The sequence below is a fragment of the Nelusetta ayraudi genome, unplaced genomic scaffold (genome assembly GCF_046127955.1).
Source record: "Nelusetta ayraudi isolate G7.1 ecotype Tasmania unplaced genomic scaffold, CSIRO-AGI_Nayr_v1 ptg000011l, whole genome shotgun sequence".
In the NCBI taxonomy this organism is placed as follows: Eukaryota; Metazoa; Chordata; class Actinopteri; order Tetraodontiformes; family Monacanthidae; genus Nelusetta; species Nelusetta ayraudi.
In genome coordinates this window covers 1,214,670-1,233,211 of record NW_027466061.1, presented here as the reverse complement: position 1 = coordinate 1,233,211, position 18,542 = coordinate 1,214,670, and the positions used below count along the sequence as shown (strand labels likewise).

The 18,542-nt window shown below is 42.0% G+C and overlaps 1 protein-coding gene across 2 annotated transcripts in view; it reads left to right on the top strand.

The window, feature by feature from the left end:
* The first annotated feature begins 2,127 nt into the window (after positions 1-2,127).
* The window catches only part of dscama (Down syndrome cell adhesion molecule a), a 70,422-nt gene continuing 54,007 nt past the window's right edge, over positions 2,128-18,542 (top strand). For both annotated transcript variants that reach the window (XM_076019913.1, XM_076019912.1), the window contains exon 1: positions 2,128-3,294. In XM_076019913.1, the coding sequence (XP_075876028.1) occupies positions 3,252-3,294 (43 nt within the window). In that variant the 5' untranslated portion in view covers positions 2,128-3,251. The remainder of the gene's footprint in view (positions 3,295-18,542) is intronic.

Here is an 18,542-nt window from a genome sequence, read left to right as displayed (position 1 = left end):
GGTAAACAGCTGCTAAAGGGTGAAGCCTTCACGACGGTAAGTGTTTAAATTGTGCCTGTTTCATAAAGTTTGCCGTTTACTCTTCACTCCCGCACCGGCAAACTGAGGAAGTGAGGCTCAGCAGCGACGAAGAGTGTGACCCCGGGCGGGGGCGTGTACTGGCAAGGCTGGGGTGGAGTGAAGTGAAACAGAGCGTTTTCAGGGACGCAGTAAATACGAGGAAACGAGCAGCGAGATACGCAAATCTAAAAAGCTTTCAGCGCGGAAAATCGTGCGTTGCTGCTCTGGAGGGGCCAGATATCAAATACAAAAGCCCGAAAATGAGTATCATAGGTCCCCTTTAACTGTCCCCTTGGCTCAACACTGAAGGGAATAAGTCACCATATAGATGTATATTTTGATATGGAAGGAAAATCACTGTCGAAACTTGCAGGAGATTTGTAGGTATATAGGTACATTTTAAATGTAGGAATAGTGTAGGTGTTGTGTCTTTAACCAATGACCACTGAAAATGGGTAACATTTGACCACATTGAAGTTTAATTCAGAGAATTTAAACCTGTCTTCCAGTTCTAAGCACTTCTGTGCACCTGTGATTGTAACCACTTACTGTACTGTTTGCTGTCTTCTTCTGTAACCTATTTATTATCATTTTAATGCTGTGAAGCATTTTATCTTTTATCTTGACCTGTTGGGTGCTCTAGAAATAAACCATACTTATTTACGTGACTCTACTTTGCTATTTTCATCATACAGTTGCTCACTTATTGCAAGTTGTACATCTTTGCTGGATGTGCTTCTGTTTTGTGTGATTTTTTTTTTTTTTATTGACTTGTGAAAAACAAATCTGTGACACAATAAAACACTCAACTGTTCTGCAGACCAGGACAACACAGTTGTGAGCCTGGAATGAGAATCACGCATAGAAGAGCAATGAGCAAACAAAACCTCTCGCCACTGGGAACCAGTGAGTACGACAGTCATGGAAGGATATAGCGCGCATCTGTGAATATATATGTATATTGCATAGGTGCAAGAAAAGGTGCACCCTTCACCCCCCTCCCCTGGCTCAGATGGTCACGCTCGATGATAATGATCGGTTTTATTTTGGGGGGAAGCCTGGCTGGAAGCACATGCAGGAGGCAGACAGGCAGTGACAGGTCCTGTATTCGCAGTGCTTAGCATGTTCATGCGCAGGTCTGATGTGGACGCTAAGCATAAAAGACAGACAGTGCGTTTGGGTGCAGGGCAGAAACCCGGCTCTGGCTGCTGCAGCGTTTGAACACAAATGGTCCATGATAAATTTGAACAGTCACATGGCAGTGCATGTCACGGTAATTGCCACCGTGTTGGTGTTTTTTAAAAATCATTTCACAACTCGACGGTTTTGCTCGGATGTGACCGCCTCGTCACAGCAACATACATGGAAAATGCAATAATAAAACACGCGAGGGAAGTTAAAATAAAGGGGGGGGGGAGGCGGCATGTCTTCCCTCTGCCACTTCCCCTCGTGTCTCTTCGCATCGCCAACACAACCCTTTGGAACGAGGTCTGCGTTGACATTTTCAGGTCCATTTGTGTTCTGTTTAAATCAAGGTCGCACCTCGTCATTTCAAATGAGAACCCACTCGCACCGGCGACGCTGAGCTGCAAGTCGCACTGCGAATTTCTTTATCATTCAACACACTAATCCACCTCTTCCTGCTCCTGAACGGAGAAACGTGGCCGTGGACGCCTGACATGGCCGCTGTTTGATGCCCCCTGGTGCATTGGGGGCGGGGGGTGGGGGGACTGCTTATATTTGTCAAGGTCAATTAATGAATGCGGGGACAAGACTGACTGGACCCCCCCCCCACCCAACTCAAAAAACGCCCCTTGGGCTCATAAATTATCCAGAACACATTAAAAGACGAGATCTGAGCTCTGCCAATTAAGATAATACGGCATGTTTTCCTTACAAAATGCCTACATAGTATCCAGTCAGGTGTAGCCTACATCACTCCCCACCCCTCCCTCTGCTTCCTCCTCCTCCCACCTCGCCTCCACGCGGTGGTTGTGGTCTCCAGCCATAAAGGGATGTCCTGCACGGGGCTTATTTTCTCTTGCGTATAAACGCCGTTTGCCTCTGTGAGCGGAGGGGGCAGTGATTTGATTCGTCTGCGCACTCATGAAAAAAGAGAATTTCATTCATTTTTTGACAACCCCTCTCCCGGTTTTGTTTTTTTTTTTGTTTTGCTGTTTTTTGTTTTGCTTTTTAGGGTTTGTCCGCGCGCCCTCCTCGGCCACCTCCATTGCGCCCCCCTGTACCTTTAAGGCAATGGGAAGGGAGAGAAGCGGCTGCGGAGAAGGAGGCGAGGGCTCATTTCACGGCGCTCTGAGGCAAGGCAGGTTTTAAGCGCAAGGGGACTAGTGCGCAATTTGAGTGTGCAAGCTGCGGTGGTGGGAAGATGCGTGTGCTTGTTGCTCACCGGACGGAGAGAGGCGGCGAAGAGAGAATGAGTTTCCAGCGCAGCTAACAATCAACTCCATCCGCTCCTTTAGAACGTCGAAAGAAAACGAGAAAAAAAGAAAACTACTTTGCGCATTTTTTCTCTCTCTCTCTCCATGCATCCCAGATGACAACTTTGGGCTTTTTCCCCCCCGGGAATGATCTGAATTAATTGATTTATTATTAATCAAGTGCTTCCCTTTTTTCTTCAGTCTGATTTTAGATTATTTTTTTCATTCATTTGCTTTTTTCCCCCCCTTTCCCCTCCCTTTCTCTCGAAATTGTCGGATCTTGGAGTTGGGTGCGAGCGCAGACACTTTGTCCTATGTGTCTCCAGCCTCTGACTCAGCAGCGGCAGCACAGCTCAGCTGGACCGGAGCGCGTCAAGCCGACTTCCCTCATGTTCCAGGCAGGACAGCGCTCTGAAGCGGGGGGACGGCTGCTCTGAGGCCCGGTGCGCAGCGGTGTGAGCGGTCCTGGCAGAGGGGAGTCGAACAGTTGTGGATCATACAGTGTTTCTAGCTGCACAAGGAGACAATCAACAGAGGGGAAAGGAGCTCGAGCCTTCCCCCCCTCCCCTATTTTCTTTCCTCTTTACAGCGTGAATGAGAAGGAAAAGGGCAGCGAGAAGGAGAGATCTACAAGCTCCTCTTCCTTCCATCGCAATTGACTTGTTGAAGAAATAAGAGGAAGGAATCAAAGAAGAAAGAGTGCAGGGTGAGAAGAAGAAAAAGCATAAGCCTGGATATTGAACGGAGCGGGGCATGTGGATATTGGCTCTCATCTTTTTCCAGTGCATCTTGAATGGTAAGTCATGCATTTCTGTGCGTAAAACTTCCAGTTTATGTTAATTCTTCTACCTGGGTGGGTAAACACCGAGAGACCTTTTCACGGAGGATTATCTTCAAACTCACTGCTTTATTTTATGGCAAGGTGAACGGAACACGATGCAGCTGCTGCTCAAGGGTCTTATTATACTATTATTACATTTATTTTGCTGTTATACTAGCGTCAGGCTTTAGTAAATGTATATGCAGGATGCACTGCTTCTGCCTCACCATTTAAAATTGGGGAGGAGGGGGTGGGGGGTACTGCGCTGAGTGATAGGTAGAGCCTATTTCCCCTGCAAACAACACGTCTAAATCGTTTTTCTACATACTTTCGTGCAACAAAATGTAATCGTCATTTAGATCTTAAAATATTTGGTGATTTTATTCCATATTCATTTATCTTAGAAGATGATTTGTTTCCTATGCAAATTACACTGGGCCTCAGATAGGGTGCATTTTATATGTAAATATATAGATATTTTTTGAAGACTCACAATTGGTATATTTAGGGATTTCAATCTCACTTTTACTAAAACAATTATGAGCAAAATATGTTGACTAAGTAATTAGGATTAGCTGCATGTGCATGTTTGTTCAAACCTTAAACTTGCCTGGAATAGCATACAAGCTGAAAAAAAAAACCACGCAGTCCGTGGAACCGATAAATTGTTTGCAGGAGAAAAAAAAAATCAAGCAGCAATCCAGTTGTTGTTTTTTCATTGATACATCACATTGAATTTGTCTTTGCTACAATATGTGCAAATGAGATTTTCTCCACCTAAAATCCTAAAAAAAATAAAACTTCTGCAATTGCATGTTTGCTTTCTTTCTACTAAATCTGTGGAGTGTTTGCTTGTAAAAGGAAGAAGATTGGATATGCTTTTTATCTGGCCACACACCCGCCATATTAGATTCACAGACATGGAGTCGTTTTGGACTGGGGGGGGAGAAAAAAACAGACAAGCCCTTCACACCATTGCCCATATGTACTTCATGCAAAACCCATCTGATTCCTTATAGATTTGTATAGAATTCCTCATAGGACAAATTTGGGGATGGTGAGGTCTGTTGGGATGGAAGATATAAGCAGGGTGTGAGAGGAAGGGGGCGGGGGGTGCATTGAGAAGGACAAGGCGCTAAGGGCTAGAAGGTGGGTTGTTCATTTGTTGCTGCGGGGATCAACTTGAAAGAAAATGTGATTATTCTGAGCGCACTTGCGAAGGTTGGCCAAGTGGAAATGGAATAAAAATAATATATATGAAGTGGACACAATGTAAATTGAGAATAGAGGGCGATGCGTCAAGCGCAGATGATAGGAAAACCATTTTGTGGACATCCTGATGGGTTCAATGAAGGCAGCGGTTGTTTACAGGACGGAATGGAACAAAAGCATTGAAGCTAGTTCGCTCTAAAGGCACGTTTGTGCAAAAGAGAGAAGGATATTTGAAGACACAGAGGACCTAATGTCCATTTGGAGGCTCCCCCAGTGCTGTTCCTAATTCTCAGCCTGCCAAGCAGTTATCGTCTGGCTTTTGAATGGCTTTCTTAGTCTCTTTCGCACAGGCAACAGCGTTGCAAAATGGCTGCTGCTGCTGCTGCTACAGACATCTACAAGGAAACTTTGAATGGCAGCACCTGCAATTGTGATGAATGCTGCGTTTGTGGTCGATGCGGCTGCAGTGCGCGTCGACACTGACCTTTTGTGCTGATGCAAAGATTCAGATGTGTTTTGTGGCAGAAATGGGATTAGCTGCACAATTTGATAATCCTGTCTTTTGTGCGTCGTCGCTACTTCCCGTGCACTGTGCTAAATTGACTCGAATTAGAATGTAACGTTTTTGGGAATTATATATATATTTTTTAAATATGGTGCAAATTTGTTTTTCTTAACAAGACAAAGGTCAGTCCCAGGGAGCATTTTCCTTTAAAACGGCATATTGTGTACGTGTTGTGAACTAGGAGAGATTACTCCCTAAAGGCTTTTTGGGCTCTAGAGCCGTACAGGATGCTGAGGTTGTCTCTATGGAGACCTGGATAATGACTGTTGCTGCAGTGTGGGTTTGGGCTTGAGCTCCACTGCACTCTGTTCAGGTGACACAGGCTGTGCTGCCCAATAGATTTTATCCTGTCACTCTCCCATAATAGCAAGTAAGGCGGTCACATCTCATTTCAGCACCTGATTTTGCTGATGCTGCAGCCCTTGACCACAGGACTGGCTTGTCTGTTGTTGTTGTTGTGTTCAATTGCTTTTGTTATAAAATTCCAAATGTAACTGTTCCTGCAGGAGCACATTTTTGATTAGCATGAGGCGCTTTTTTAAAATTTAAATATTGTTTTTAACCTCCTCAAGGACACATTTGCAAACTCGTTTTCCGAAAACGCACACGATATAAACAATTCACCGCTGTTGAAAGTAAAATCTGCAGTGGAGTTCACTTTGGTGGTGCTTGAGCTTCTGAAGGGTGCTTGCTGAAGTGTCTATTAAAAATCTAAATGGAAAGGGAACAACAGATTCCAGTTGTGAAGAGATAAAATTGGGGGAAATGGTGTGATGTTTTTGATTTGCGAGGAAAAGGTTTGTGTTTATCGCACGCCCAATTAGTCACAATTAAGGTGTCTAAATACACAGGAAGGGTTCTCAGATGACTTGTGTTGTTAATGTATTTACACTCAGTTGGATGACAGGGTACCTAATGTACGGTCTACTGTCTAAAACATGTGCATACAGTATATAAATGTCCATGAATTTTATTTTGATAACAGTAGACCAAAGCATAAAAAGTAGTAAATATAAAATTGAAGTTGTGCTCTCAAGGAGATACCAGATCCACAAAATACCTTTGATCTTGGATCCATTCATTATATGGCTTTTCTTCTTCGCCCCTGGCCCACCTTGTGGGAAAAGATGCAGTAGTTTCTTTGTAATCCTGCTGACAGGATTACAAATGAAATCATCAAACTCCTTGAGGAGTTCAACACTGCACATGAGTATACTTCTGTAAATATTTTTCTCTGTCTGGATCAGTAACAGAATTAACATCACAAACCATTGTCATTCCTTACTTTTAGGCACATGTCAGAATGCTTATACACGGAAGATGCCAGCATCATCAGCCTCACTATACGTTTGAATTTAAGCTTTATGGTTCACAGGTTAAAGAGCAAATAATATTCAGTATGCATTCATATTGCATTAAATAAATTGAAATGTAGAAGTGCTAGTAGAATAATATGAAAGGCCTGAGCTAAAATGCATTTCAGTTCAAATATGTGAAGTTTATCAGGAGCAGAAATGTGTTTTTTCTATTATAGCAGCTGTTATGTGCAGAGACATTTAGGGCAAATATATATGTACAGTTTAAAAGATGTTATTTATGATTTGGAAAATCTGATGCAGAGCATTTTATATGCACAACCCTCAAGCAAAGAGAGAAATAGAGGGACTAACATTCAACATTCTATAAAAAAAAAAAAAAAAAAAAAAAAGTAATTCAAACCTCAGTCTGTCTATATGCACACTCAAACACGTTTTGTTTTCTGAACACACAAACCCTAACCATAAATAAATATGGTAATTCATGTACATTCAGAAAAAAACATCCTGGTTATAATTTATCTTTAAATGTATTTAAAAGTGAAAGGTGCAAATATTTAACAGTGGAACGACACCCATTAGCGACAACAACTGAGCTCGGAGAAGGTCCAGAACATCAGTCACATTGGAGTGTAGAAAAAAGGTTCCATTCATTTTTAATTGAGCCATTGAGCTCCTGTGATTAGCAATGCTGTATTGTTTTCATTTATCATTTCAAGAGTTTAGAACCGTGTTCATCTAGTGAGCACATATGTGAGCAGACTATGTTGTGATTACTTTTACATACAGTTACACTCACAACCTTTTCTCTGATACCGCGTGGTGTTGATCGTAATACTTAGATATTCTTTGTAAAATATTATTGTGTAAATTGACTTTAGAGCTATGTTTCTTTGAATATGTTTACATTTTAAACATTTATTCAAACATGTTTTTTGTCAAAGGTTTAATGGTTGATGGTAGAAGTGACATGCGACATGGCACTTTTCTTTTTTAAGAAGTCACAATTTGGCAGTGCCAGGGGCTCATGATATTTTTTGTCTCTGTACTGTGTGTTTGTGCCTCAGCTATGTTGCCCAGATGAGAGTAGACTGAAGCATATGTTAATGGATGCACATTGAACTGTTAAAGGTTTCATTTAACCCAGACCAGAATGCTTAAGGAGATGATAGTGTGTAGTGAGGCAGAACGAGGGAAGTAAAATAGGCAGAAGAGGGACACAGAATAAGCCTTGTGGTATCCAAGGCTCAAAGAATCATGTTAAATCAGCCAAGATGAAATGGAGAAATGGCTATTTTGAGCACTGTAATGTGTCCGCCATTTATGTTTGTCATAGAATAGCCCATATATAATAATCTAAAAAAAACAAATTGAATGACACCTTTAACATGTTTTTGGGATAAAATGTGATAATCATTGATTAAATTCTGAACCTTATCATGAAGTACAGTATCTCATGTGGATATACACATCATCACCTAATACTTGTCGTAATGCTAAAAGACACATTAAGGAATGGAAAAGGCAGTTTTCCGTCACAGCACCCCCTTTTAACTCTGGTACTGAGACACTAATTGTGTTGAAAATTGCAACTATGTGTAGGACAAAGATTTGTGTGGATATGCATAGGGTCTGGGGAGATTCTCCCCAAGCCAAACCTGCCAGGCGGTGGATGGGTGAGACCGTTGTTGAAGTCCTGACCTTCAATTCATGGAGGTGTTGCTCGTAGGTCGGTGTCCAGTCCAAGCGTTGACCAAGGTATCCGAGGGCTTGCTTGTTGCCAACATACACGTCCATTTCCCATGCTTCCCATTTCTTGAGGTGGCTGACACTGCGGCTGGGGGGCCAACAGAGTGGACATATTGGGTCTTTACCATACCATTGTTTGAGGTTCCTGAGAGATGGCAGGACATCGTGCGTTGCTTGCGAGATAAAGCTGTCGTGAGATGCTTCCATACTCTTGACACAATACAACTTCCCTCTCTCATCTCCCTCCTTATCCACTCTTTCAGTTTAGCATTGCCTTTTACTCTTGTTGACATACCTCCGCAATGACCTGACTGCTGAGGTGGAGCTATACATGCCAAAATTTGCCGAAATGGTTTGCTCTCTAGAGTAAAAGCTGTTTGAGTTGGGATTCATGGAGGCCTCAGCACTTGGGTTATAGAATTCTGTTGGTGTCATTTCCAGCCTTACTTTGGATGATTTGAATTCTTCTGTAAGCCGTCTATTGCTAAAGCACCTTTTCTTTTTAAGTTCAGCTTTTGACATGGGGTCGTCACAGATGGCAAGATGCCACATCAACCAGGGAAGAAGAGCAAATTAAAAGCTAGAGTCTTAATCTGCCACTGAGCACAGACTTGTCACTATTCTTAAGGCCAGACATTGTGTCCCGCCTAAGCTGGCCTACTTACCTACCTACTGATCTTTGCCCTTGAAGTTGGCATGGTACCACTGTACTGAACTCTTCACCAGCTTCTTTATCACTGTTGGTCTGGGTTTCTTGTTCACGTAAAAGCTAACCCTTGTCAACTGATATGTATATACCTATACAGATAGTAAATCCTGCCATGATCCCTAATTCCAACTGATGTGGTATACTATTGAGTTGTGAAGATTAGCTGGACATTGAAAGAAGGATTTTACAAGGGTGATGGTTACCTGTTAGATGAAAATATCAAACATGATCCACAAGAGACTGTAAGCAACAGAGCCAAAGATGTTTGTGAGGTAGATGGAGATCTCCTCACTCCTTTTTGCCAACTTGGCTTTGATGCCATTCCTTGCTGGTGTGGTTCCATCATCCAGACAAGTCAGAAATCTCTGCTCTCTCCACTGCTGTGTCAAACTATTTGTTTCTTTCAAGACTTTAACTTAAGGTAGATGCATTCAGTCCAGCGTAGGAAGCTGCTTTTCCTCGAAATACTCTTCCCATTTCACACCACTTGGAAGGACCTATAGTTGGTGTTCTGGGGGGTGTACAGCTAGTATATTGGTGTTTTATTTTGTTTTCCCAATGATTTTAATGGGGCTCCAAGGTGTTTGACTCCACTTCCTCTGAAACAGGGTATTGATGCACTGCAGACTTTATTTTCTACCCTATGCGGAAAGTGGTGGTCAATGCAAGGTCCCTGTCTGGATTCTTGTGTTTTTATTTTTTGGTTGTTTTTTTTATTTTTTTTATTTTTAACCTTCATGTATTCTTTGGCCTGTAGAGGATGTCACATTGGCTCAGCCACAGTTCTAACTCTGGAATTTGACTTCTGGAGTAGATTCCTTGTCATTGTTCATTTAAAATTTTCTTAGCATTAAGCTAGGTTCTAAATCAATGATTATAACCTTTTCCTTCAATATTTAGAGGATAATGGTCATCAAAACATTTAAGACATGCATCCAAACTTTTTATAATAGAAAGGTATTTTTTCGAACGTTAGCGCACATGTAAAATTGCAACTGTTAAGGTCTTAATGTGTACATATATATGCACGCAAACACACACAGACAAACAAACTCAGCTAATATCTGGACTGTGTTCACAAGGCTTTTCCAGAGCTGGTGGATTAGCATTTAAAATCCTTTCTTGTTCCTTCTGTCTAAAATGTGCAACATTTTCAAACATTCTGACAATTGCTCCATTAATGGTGTAGCCAGCCCCCCAGCTCCTCTCCGCTGCAGCCTTCACTCTATCAGGCCTTCTCCAGAAGTGATTATGCTAATTGCTGTTTGATCAGATGATTAAATTATAATTTCATTAATTCCAGGCACTAAACGCTCTGAATACATTGCCAATTTTTTTTTCCTTTTTTTTGGCTGTCAGGCAGTGTTTGCAGGACTCCTTTTCACCAGGCCGACTGTGTGATTCACACAATCCATGCATGGGATGACGAGAAGTATATAGTATGTAAGGCTATCATTCAGCTATCATTGAAGAACCGCAGAAGGCATGAAAAAAAACACCATTTCTGACGTTGTAATCACTGAAAACATGATGATTAATAAAGGATCACATTTGTCAGTGCGCAGATAGAGTGCATCTCTAATGCAGATTGCTGTCATTTTCCCAGCAATTGCACATCTCTGTTACTCTTCACTGACTCTTTAACCATTACGGCGATTTATAATAATTTTCTGTGGGCATGTCCATGTTGAATTCAAAAAGAGCAGACACTGTGGCTCCATTTAAGGATTTGTTGCCATGCCTCGTCACACTATGCCCCTTGAACTGGAGGTTAATTAGAAATTTTAAGAGAGGTTTTTATCAACAAAAGAAAAACCAAAAAAAAAAACATGTAGAGCCTTTACATATGTTAAGGCTCTAACACAGTTTGGCGACTGAAAATGACACACTCAAGGGTCCGAGGCGAATCAAGGGCTTTTGAGAGGACCGGGATGCAAATATGATGGTGTGTTGGTGGGGAGGGGGTTGGGTAATATTTCTGCGGAAGGCAAGAAAATGGCCACAAGCGGAAAAGCCAGCGATGTCTAGTCATCTGACCCACAATCCCATTTAACCCCAGGACTTTGATTTGCCTGTCATCTGCCAGCATATTTCACCTCTTTGTTCCCCCTCTGGAGATTTTTCATCTGTTCTGTTTTTTCTTCTTTTTTTTTGTTTTGTTTTCTGCGGTTCTATTTTCTGATGATAGGGTAACAATTATTATTATTATTATTATTATTATTATTATTATTATTATTATTATACAAGCAATGGCAGGTTTCCCTAATGTAACATTTTGTGTAATGTGCGCATTTTGTAGGTTAGCTAATTCATTCTTTATAATAATAGCTTTAGCTTTCAGTTTTTACTCTCAATATTTGGAGTTGAGTCTCATTTATGGATTTAAGCCTTTTTTTTATTCCAAACTCTCCTCTATTATCTTCTATTACATATAAAAGGAATATATCTAGAAATTGACACTAGATTTAAAATTCCTTTCTATTCTATATTGTATACTTATATATATATATAATATGCTCTATATTGCTGACTATAGGCTCCCCTACTTGCATATCATGTAAAGTTGATCTCGAGCTGTCGGCCTTATTCCCTCAGCTAATCGCCTCATTTATCCCTTCCTGCTGAGTTTAATGTCATTCCTCTCAGCTCACCTGAGATCCTCCTTCTCTTCCCATCTTTCAATCTGCTCAGTCAGAGTTGCACTTGACAGTACAGCAAGTAGAAGTGGAGGGGAATTTGACTAACACAGACACAAAGCCTCTTTGCATGTCTGTAGAGGCATAGGAAATGTATTCTTGTACTACCACTGTATGGTTTGCTTAGCAGTACTTCTGAAAAATATAAATCAAGCACAGTGAAAGTGAATGATTACCCCGTACGGCCTCTCACATAAATTGCAGCCAGTAAAAAAAAAAAAAAAAAAAAAAAAAACTTTTGCATGCCTACATTTCAAAAGGGAGGAAATGCCTCGCAAAAAAAACAAAATTACGCTTTATTATAAGTTTCAAAACATTGGTTGTCAACCTCCAGTGGAAAAGACGGATGTGGTTTCATCTCTGAACAGTTAGCACAAAAAACAAGAATCAAAAGCTTTTGTCAAGTGGACTACAAACATTTATTGACGTGTCACAGATTATAAATTGCCTGTAATTAAACACATTCGCTCTCTAATCTCCTGCTCAGTTATAAAATAGTCACACCTTTTCTAAACAACACTCTTTGCCAAGGTTATGTGCTTTTGTTTGATTTTATATTCATGCACAGTGTCACAATATAGTTCTCTAAATAGCTTTTACTATATTCTATCTACCAATCTATTGAAACAAATGGTAGTGGTAAACTGAGCTACTGGGTACCAATCACATGAGTCCAGGCAGCGAAACAAGAAAACATTTCATTTGACTCACAAATTCTGCTTTCAAATCTTGAACAAATAGAGAATGAGCTGCTGAATACAGAGTGAATGGCTGGGCCTTTTGAAATGCAGATATGTTGATAGAATGTCAGTCTAAAAGAAACTGTTTATTTAATAGGTTAAAAGTTTGGCTGGTGGTGGCCCCAAAGTCATCTCACTCAATGCTTCGGATTGCAAAATGGCACACTTACACCTAAATTAGCCGGAATATTTACAGTAGTCCTGGACGCTTGTTCCCCAAAGCCGTCTGGGTGTTTGTGTCCTCCACACAGTGAAGGGCTGTTTCCTCTTATTTCACTCTTCACACCCAAACACTGAAGCTGTCTTAATGTAAGCGGTTGGCACAGTGAGTGTCATTGCGCTGGTTTCCCAGCTGTTGAAATACAGACTGTCAACACTTGACTGATGAACACTGGAGGTTGAAGGTGGTGCTGAAGACTCTCCAGAACCAGCACCTAATGAATGTAAATGATGGTGTTGCAGTCCATAGATGTTTAGATGTGTCAATTTGGGAAAAAGTGAATGTTTGACTGAAACACAATTATATAATGTGTACTTTCTTAATAGTTAAATTCCCTAAGCCAGCAGTATTCAGATGGCACTGGCCAACTTTTCCGGTAGAATACTGTTTGAAGTTGTTGCATGAGATATATCTCATGTGTCAATGCATTGTCACTTAGAAAGGGTAACTGATTGTCAAGGAATGTTTGTGGCTGTTGCTGTTGCCTCCGTCTGGTTTTTCTCTTGCTGTGACTTTGTAGCGCTAGCTACAAGACCTGTCACTTCATTTTCTAACTAAAATCCCCTGTTTATTGCAACTATGCAATTTGCAGCAGTTACACCCTAGCATAATTCACTCCCTAAGATTAAATATCGTGAAACTGTGGCTTGCATTAGATAGACCAAGAAAGTGGTGTTATTGATCTGAATGAACGGCTGGACTGCTGCTTTTGTCAGACGAAGAAGCATATTGGCGGTGAACAATGTTGACCGACATTTGGACAACTCTCTTTTAAAAACTGTGGATTTTGGTTCATTTTTATTTGATCAGCAGTTGTAAATCAGTCACCCATAAACCAAATGGAGCCACACAAAAACACAAGCGCTAATTTGCTAACGTGGATTTGCTCTATTGTGGATCAAAGCCGTCAAACTATTAGTTTGAAAATGTCTGACAACCCCCCCCACCCCCTGTGTTCACATCGGCGATTTTATTTAATAACTTGTCGTAAATGTTTCCGTGCAGGATCCGCGCAAAGTCCCTCCAGTGATGTTGGCACTGATTAATAAGTATTGGTATGCATCAATTAACCCCCTCTAAGTGGCTCCCATTTCCCCCTCTGGAGAACTGACATCAGCGGAGGAGCATCCGTGTTTAACATAGCGGTTCAATGGCACAGCCCCATCCCCCCCTCCCAGCTCTCCCCACACCCAACCCAACCCCACCCACCCAAGCCTTTAACATTATTCATGAGGACAAAATGGGAGCAGGTGATTTGGGCAAGTTGTGGACAGTGGGAGAGTCAGATCTGCATCTGGGATCAGCGCAGCATTCTCTCTCTCTCTCTCTCTCTCTCTCTCTCTCTCTCTCTCTCTCTCTCTCTCTCTCTCTCTGCATAACCCTGAGGGCAGAGGGTTGGAGGGGGGGGTAAAAGAGGCCTCGGACGCTTACTCAATCTCATCATCGGGCTGTCCTGTCCTCGAACCCCATACTGGCCCCTCCCCCTCCGGCTGCCCTGCCCCCCACTCTTTGGTGTCCCCAGGCGTTCTCTGCAGAGCTCTGCCTTAATTACCTGCATCGGCTGCCACGGCTTGTCAGTGTGGCTCAGCGCTTGTTTGCCCCAGTGGAGTTGCCCTAATGTCTTGTTGCCTGGGTGCATCACTGTAGCACCGCAGAGATCCTTGACCCGCTGAGCCCAGGGGCAGCTGGACTGTAGTATTTAAATGCGTTAGGCCCTCGGCAGAGGAGGGGAAAAAAAACACAAAGCAAAACATTGATATGGTCAAAACTTGATTTTGTGTGATTTTTTTTTTTTGGCGAGGAGAGACGAGCTCGCGCAGTGCAATTGTTTGAAATTGATGAATAGTGTTTGTTTTAGGTAAATAAGACCGAGCAAAAAGCCTTTGACACATCAATGGGCTAATGCACACGCTAATGCATGGAGCTTTTTATGTTGCGTTTTAGCGGGACCCGTATTGATCAGGCGTTTACTTAAATAAATTGCCTGTGTGATTCGGAGGCAAGCGCTGATGGACGTTGCCTGGGTAAAAGCTCCTGGCTGCCCCCGAAGACTCTCCACTAATAATAATAAAAAAAAAAACGACTGTAGGCTTAAGTGTCAAATATTCTGGGGTAGAGATTATGTTGGAAAATAATTTGAAATGCTGTGCATCAACAGATCAAGAATCATTTCCTCCGAGCTCTGTTAAGGCAGCGGCGACACTCTGCTGCGTTTTTATGTTACCCACCAAACCCATATTATCAGACTCACCCCAGCCCCCCCCCCGCCCAAACCCCACCCCCACCCCCCTCCCCTCCCCCACATCCCTCTGACACGCCCGTGTGCACTCTCCTTGACCGCAGCAATGTCTGGTGCCCTTGAGCTCCAGCTAAAGTGGAGGGGGTGTGGGGGGGGTACCTTTAACAATTGGAAGCGTTCAGAGTCACCTGCAGTTAAAGACTGGAGGCCTCAGCGGCGTCTGCCACCAATAGGCGCTGACATCTCCGACCGAGTCGAGCGCTTTCATTTATTTTATTTTTTTTCGCCGCGGCCCAGAGAGAGAAGCTCTCACCTCAGACACCCGTGACGAGCCCTCTTCCTGCCTCCCAGCTTTGCTAAGATGGAAAAAAAAAAAGGGGGGGGGGAAATGTCCACATCTATTATACATGTGCGCGATTCATAATTGAATAGTATCACTTTTTCCTCTTTGTGGCCTCCGTCGTGGAAAGCTCATGTCGATTAGGTCCCAGGTCGGAGAGCGCGCGTGTGTTTGTTTTGCTGGCTTTGGTGCATTAGTCTTCACCATTGTTCTATGAGGGTACATCAGAGAGGAACACGGGCTAACATTTGGATGTTTTGTACATTTGAACACACGGCAGCGTACGCCATTTGTACGGTAAAGATGCTGATGGTTAAACGAAGAGAAAAGACGGTTTGAACTTTGAAACTGAGGTACAGAAAAGCATCAGTATGAACACAAAAATGAGATTTGTTGAGATGAAGACGGAAACATTGCAGTCTCAATCTACCATTCACACTGACTGACAGGACGTCAGTCTTTCAACAAAGGTTTGAAGATTCAACTTAATCTAATTCGGTGTTAATAACTGATTCTCAAACGTGTGTCTATTATTTTGTTGCCCACATACTGCGAAATTTGTCAGCAAAAACATTTTTAAAAACAGCTTGTTGAATATTAAATCACAATTTGACATCTAAGGTTAGTCCCTAATGATTTCTGACTAGCTGGGCTTAACTGGTGTGAGGTGACGACGCTTACTGTTGTTGTCTGGGATGTCGCTCTCCTTCACCACGCATTGTTATTGTAACAGAGTGCAAGATAAAAGAGGAAAGGTCTAAAGGAGGGACAAGAATAAGAATTATTTTAAAAATTTATGCAAACCATCCCTGTGACCATCGCTCCAGTTTCCTGGTATTTGAGTTTCTCTCCAGCGGCCTGAGTGTTACAGTAGGAGTGCTTTCCCCTCCTCTCCTGCCTCCCCACTCAGTCCTCAGCCCAACAGTTTTCTTTGATCCTGCACTAAAAAATGAATGCACTCCAACTGTATGTATCTAAGCTACTGGGATTTGGTCGGGTTTGTGTCCATCAGGCTTTCTCATCTTCAGTAATCAACCTGCCAGAAATGGGTGGTGGGGGTCTTAATTTTTTATGAAGCGGTGCAAAGCGGATCAAGACAGAGGCAGTGACGACTTCTTCTTCTTTGCTGAGGCACACGTGAAGCCGAGGCTGCTCGACGACTTTTTGACTCCAGCGCGCGTCACTTTTTAGCGTGCGGAGACGCGACTTTGCTGCCACGCGACTTTGCTGCCACGCATGCCTACTGAAACGCAGGATGTGTTGTAAAGGTATTCGCTAAAGATTACCGGCCCTATCAACCAGTGCAAACTTGGCACCTTGCAACAGTCTAACGGTTTAAATATTCAGCTGTTGAAAAAACACATTTTATATGCACCAAATAGGAAGACATTCCAGTCATGAGTCGTGACAGTTTCAGCTGTTAAAATCGGCAACTAAGCCTGAAACGAATGTCATGAAGCTCAAACATATAAAGACTTTTTTTGGGGGACTTTCTCCGTCAAATTTTATTTATAAAGTGCAAGATCACATCCAAAAGCCTCTTGAAGCATTTTGCCCAACCAGAGAGGAACCAAGTGATCCCTCCAGAGCAGCATGAAGCCACAGTGGCCAGGAAGGAATTCTGCAGGGCCGCTTGCTTGGATCAGCAAGTTTGATAAAGAAATACAGAAAATGAAGAGACCAGACATAGCGAGAGATTGATAGATAGATATATAGAGAGATAGATTGGTAGAGAGATAGATAGGTAGATAGATAGAGAGAGAGAGAGAGAGAGAGAGAGAGAGTGTCCTTGTCTTTCGATTTTTGAGTGTAATGCAAACCTCGACTGATTGCCATTATTATAAGAACAATTTAACTTGACCAGTTAGCTGTGTAGTTAGTACAGGTTTCTGTTTTTTGGTTGTTTTTTTTTTATAGTTTTTGTATGTGTATTAGTCAGGATACTCACCTGCTGAGTAGTGAAACATCACTGTTTACTCTTCATAATCCAAAGGTGTTTTATCACTTTCCTGTTCAATGAAATCAATAAGACATTAATCTCAATCGATATTTGTCGCGCCTCCTCTGCCCTGTCTTCCCACCCTTGGAGGAAAAAAAAAATCCCTTCCCTCACCGACAAGCCTGCCTGCAGCTGCTGACGGCTACAGCGTTTCTCCCTTTGAACACCTCAAGGCCTTTCCCCTCAGAGCCGCACGTGTTAAGTGTATGCGGCGAGAAACGTGCAAAAACATGTGTCTGCCATAGTGTTTGTTTGTTGTAACAGGTTGATCCACTAGTGAGTTGAAGTGGCCGGTGATTTGAGCATGCTCATTAGGAATTTATGAAGCGCTAAAATGTTGGGTCTCCGGGGAGGGGGGATCGGCAGCTGTCGCACACTCAGGCAGGCTGGCGACACCAGTGGCACAGACACAGAGAAGCGAGGTGGAGGTTGGAGGCTGCCGAGGCTCCAGAGGCCTCGCAGCAGAGATATTCACGACCGATCACGACTCAGTTTAGCTTTGACGGGCAAATTTTGGTTTATTTGCTGCATCAGATGGACGTTTAGTTTCCATTTCATGGATCTTCTTGTGTCCCCCCCCCCTACGGTTAGTAAAATAAATTGACTAAATTTACAAACTAGTCAGTAAGCTGCAATGTTGCTGTTTGTGGAAATGTATTGAAAATGCGCAGTATTACAAAACCAAAAAGAAAGACAGAAGCCTTTTCAGTTTGCTTGTATCTGTTGTTTTGTTTCAGCTATTTGTTTTGTTTTTTATCAATGGATTGTTTTGTTTTTTCTATCAAAAACAAAACAAAGCACCGAGTCACTTGGTTCCAACAGTCACAGTCACTTAAAAAACAGTAAACCCATCACCCAAAACCTTAATGGATTGAAACTACAAGTACAAATTATTCTTTTTTTTTTTTTAAATCATAAAAGAAGTTTGGCTTTACTTGGTCTATACAACACAAACATATTAAGAACAGAATCCAAAAGTGTTGTGATAGGGTTGGCGCTCCAGAGTTGAATGTAGATTTATTGCAGAAAAGATTTGCATTCGCTGTTTTGTTTGTTTGTTTGTTTGTTTTTTCTGGGTTTTTTTTTTCAATTCACTAGCTTACTGCAGAAGCGCTCCAGTACACTACATTTACTTTTTTTTTTCAGTTTTTTAGTTTTTTAGTTCAACACAGTGTACAATAAGAAATAATCCGTGTTCGACAACAGAGTGACAACAGAATTTCTCTCAGAAATAAAAGCCTAATTGTGGGTGATAATAATGTGTTGCGTTTGAGACGAGATTGTTAGAATTGTTTTTTTTTTGTTTTTTTTGGAGGAGGGTGAAAAAGTACATTTGGCCTTCGGAATAAAATTGTAAAATAAAAAAAGGCCTTGGCCTCAGCTTATACATGAAACAGCTTATAATAATTTCATTTAAAAAAAAATAATTGGACTTCTGC